Below are 3,999 nucleotides of genomic sequence, written 5' to 3'. Positions count from 1 at the left end.
TTATAAATAAAAAACCTCATAGTTGGAAAGGAAAAGGACGTTCTGCCTTCCTCTCCTGACTCATTTCAAACCATCGTGAGGGTGGACTTTGACCACTACTTTTATACCCATCCCTACCTGACCCAAGATATTTGCATGCCTGTAGGATCTCTCTCTCTACTACTTTTCAAGGTATCACTTACCGAAGACAATTCTCTGACCCTTATGCTTCCCTTATAAAGGTGGGGTCATGTGTTGTGTTCTTTTGTTTCTACCTTCCCCCAGCTTGCAGCAATGGTAGCTTCTTCTTCCACGACTTTCAAATCTATATTTATTTCTCTCTCACACTTATAAAACCTAAACCTTCCGGCTTCAAGCTCTATCCATCCTCTGATTTGGAATTAACCCAACAATGTCTTTTGCAGAAGCTTCCTCGAATCCTTCCGAGCATTCTCAATTTCCCAGAAAGAGAGAAAACAAGACATGCATAGGGTGTTTTAAATCATGAAGCTAGCGATCATCCGCAGATCATGATCAGTACAGATCGACGCGGGTATGTACGTGATGAAACTAGATAAAAAGGGATAGCATGCAGCAGTTTTAGCCGCCACGTACCTACGTACGTACATGCCCCAGGATGGACAACACCTTCCAGCTGCTCGATGAAGCCGGCCGTGTTGACTTCTTCCGGTTGATAATGCAGTCTATTGGCCACTATTCTTACATTTGCCTTTGGTCATATTTTCGTCACCCATATAAGTATTAATCAAAACCTTCTGTTTTGTTTCTCTTTTCAGATATATATATAGATCATTCATATATATATATGTAGGTTTGCACGTATATGCGATTCCGGTGGCTTAGATATTGTTGATTCTTTTGCAGCTGTTTATGCTTCCTGGATGGATTGTTTTACGAAGAGAACAATCAGCCTAGCTCTTCTTCAGGAAGTAAAGCTCGGAGACTTTTTGACGAGTACCGGCAAGAAGCTTTTTTCGTCGAAACTGAGTAAGCTGAAGGAATGCCAGTCGTGATGTTGGATATTTTAGAATATGTTCGCTGAAACTAATCGATTTAAATGAGCCTTTTGTTGTATGCCAGACGCGTTCCAGGAATTGCTTTCAAGAATAGTCTTCCGTATGTAGAAATCCAAGAACTGGAGCTTCAGAAACTGGCATCAACCGAAGCACAGCGACAATTCTATCAGGTAATATTCAGTTCATGACAATAACAATGAGCTAGCATGCAAGAGATCAGCTTGCATTTTGTTTACTGAGACAACGAATTCAAATTTTTTCCACCCTACATGTCAGCTTATTTAATTATTTTTACTGTGTTTTGTCACAGGAAGCAAGGATTAAGGTTTGTTTCTGAAGCACAATCTGTTGTTTGATTGTTATTTCTTAATCTTCATATATATTTTAGAGAATGAAATACTAACAACTGATCCTATGCATGCAATACATTTGCGTTTATTGATTGCAGAAGGCAATTTTTATGGGGTGTAGGAGTGGAGAGATTGAGATAGGCTTTGCCAATGTGTCTCAGGTAAGAAACCCACATCACAATCGACTACAGATGATAAAAGCTTTGCGATAAACTGATCAAGGCCATACCATGCAGTTTTCTTTTATCTGATCAAAAGCGATTGCAATCAAATTTTCTTTGTAGGTTGACATTGAGAAGGAAATGAGGAGTTTGTTTCCACGGGATTTCTCTCCACAAATTTGTCCAATTAGAGAGCCTTTTTGGCGTTCAGATCAAAATCCACCTTCATCCTCTTCATCAATATCCTTGAGATCACCATCAACGGATAGCCCCGAGTACTCATCCCTCCTGTTCAACATTCCAAGCAATGCCCACTTTCCAGAAACACCCAGTGAGGTTCCTTCATTCTTTCAAATACCAATAACACCTAGTCCATACCAAGAAGCCATGCAAACATTTGCGCGAGCCCGAAACATTCCGTTCCTAACTCCAGAGATTGAAAATGCTGCAGTGGCAAAAGCCTTCCTCGCCGTTCTATCTTCAAGTCCTTCGTCATTATCCCATCAACCCCAGCAAAATAATTTGCCCTATAATCATAGGGTAATCTCAAAATCTAGTGCCTTCAAGAGTTATGTATCCGCTTTAAGACCAACGACCCAGATTAGAGCGAATCTCGGCAGGCAAAGCATGCTCAAAAGATCAATTGCATTCGTTAGGAGCTTAAATTCTCTGAGAGTTCAAGATCAACGTTTGCAAGCAACCCGTCTCACAAGCACTCAGCTGCACCATATGATTTCGGAGCGCAAGAGGCGTGAGAAACTCAATGAAAGCTTTCAGGCATTGAAATCACTTCTTCCTTCAGGAACTAAGGTACTATAACTTTCAATTAGCCATTTCTAGTAACCAACACTAAATATCTCTGTCTCTCTCTAGATCTCTCTCTTCAGTACGTGTGTGTGTGTGTGTATATATATATATATCAATTCTTCCATGTATATTGATACAAACTCGACCCTGACACATTTATAATTTGGGATTGAACAGAAAGACAAAGCATCGCTGCTTACTACAACAAGGGAGTACTTGAGTTCTTTGAAAGCCCAAATTGCAGAGCTTACTCGAAGAAACCAGCTTTTGACGGCGCAGCTTTTGCCTGCCGAAGAAGCCATTAATGTAGAGGAAACTAGTTCCTCGAACGAAAGACTCGGCATTCGGATCATTTCACACGTCTTGGATTCAACCATAGAAGAGCGCATAGTTGAGTTGCGAGTGACTGTAAGAGGTGAATGTCCAATGGAGGATATTTTGATTCGCATTTTGGAATTCCTTGAGCAGGTTGAGAACCTAAGCTTGGTTTCCATGGAGAGCAGTACCGGCCAGATGATAGAATTAATCTCTTCTACTCGCATAAACTTGACATTAAGAATTGAGGTGCGTATAATTTATATATATATATATATATATATATATTAATTTAGACAATTTTTTTAATTATAAAACAGTAAATAAAAAAAACAGAAAAATATTGTATGCATGCATGGCTTTTAAACACTTCGGTGTAGATAATGATTTCCAGTTTAAAATATCATGCTGTTTTACATGATGATGTTGATCATAAAATTTGTGAAATTATATATATATTTCTTTGAACGTGCAATTAAAGATATGAATATATATATTCCAGTTCAAATAATAAAAGCTGATCATTATAAAATTATACTGAACTTTTCGTTGTTGGTAGGTGAACGAATTATGGGACGAGGCTGGCTTCCGGGAAGCAGTGAGAAGGGTTATTGCTGACTTGGCACCATGACAACCATTGATAAATCCCTCTGTCCCACTCAGATTTTTCTATGCAACTACGTCCTCTTAATCAATTCGATCGGCGGCGGGCGGTGTATGATGATCAATACCCATCGTTTTCAATGATTGCTTGAATTTCCAGCTAATCGCAACCATGATTCATCTCTGCAGCCATCCAATTTTGAGTTCCACTGATATGAAATAGTCAAATCAAATTTCAATTAGCATAGTAATGCGTCACTAGCACATCAATTTTTTAAGCCACCCAGCTTGTATAATCAATAATTTGATCAACTCATGATGATGTTGTACGAGTTAGAAAGTCCTCCCAATTGGGACATGAATGAAGCTGATCCCTTGACCACGCATGCACACATATCTTTGTTTTCTTTCAATTCCTTTTTGGTGGGTTCTAGCGTCGCCCATATTGACTGCGCATGCATGCGATTCTTTAATTAGAAGACTGATCGATCAATATATATATATATATATATATATATAATATTAATCTAACAAACATATAAATTAATAAATCATTCATATATAGATCATGCAATATTCAAAGATCGATTGTCCATGATCAAAAGATAAACCTTTTCAACAACTCTGATCACCAACCGTGGCTTTCTTGGGTTTTGCTTGAAAACCCCATCCACGTTATACGTAGCTTTCGTAGGTTCATGTTTCATGTCATTAATTATATTAATCTTCCTTGCGGCCTTTGTTCTC

The 3,999-nt window shown here is 38.6% G+C and overlaps 1 protein-coding gene across 1 annotated transcript; it reads left to right on the top strand.

Moving 5' to 3' along the window:
* Positions 1-241: 241 nt before the first annotated feature.
* Positions 242-3,626, top strand: LOC108985634 (putative transcription factor bHLH041). Its single transcript, XM_018958001.2, has 9 exons — positions 242-276; positions 405-738; positions 865-987; positions 1,081-1,186; positions 1,327-1,341; positions 1,465-1,527; positions 1,651-2,337; positions 2,512-2,898; positions 3,209-3,626. Exons 2-9 carry the CDS (start codon positions 617-619, stop codon positions 3,278-3,280), a joined length of 1,575 nt encoding a protein of 524 aa, XP_018813546.1. The 5' UTR covers positions 242-276; positions 405-616; the 3' UTR covers positions 3,281-3,626.
* Positions 3,627-3,999: the final 373 nt, after the last annotated feature.

Source organism: Juglans regia, chromosome 10, assembly GCF_001411555.2.
Source record: "Juglans regia cultivar Chandler chromosome 10, Walnut 2.0, whole genome shotgun sequence".
Classification (NCBI taxonomy): Eukaryota; Viridiplantae; Streptophyta; class Magnoliopsida; order Fagales; family Juglandaceae; genus Juglans; species Juglans regia.
Note: the sequence above shows the minus strand (reverse complement) of the source record. Positions and strands in the feature narration are given on the sequence as shown.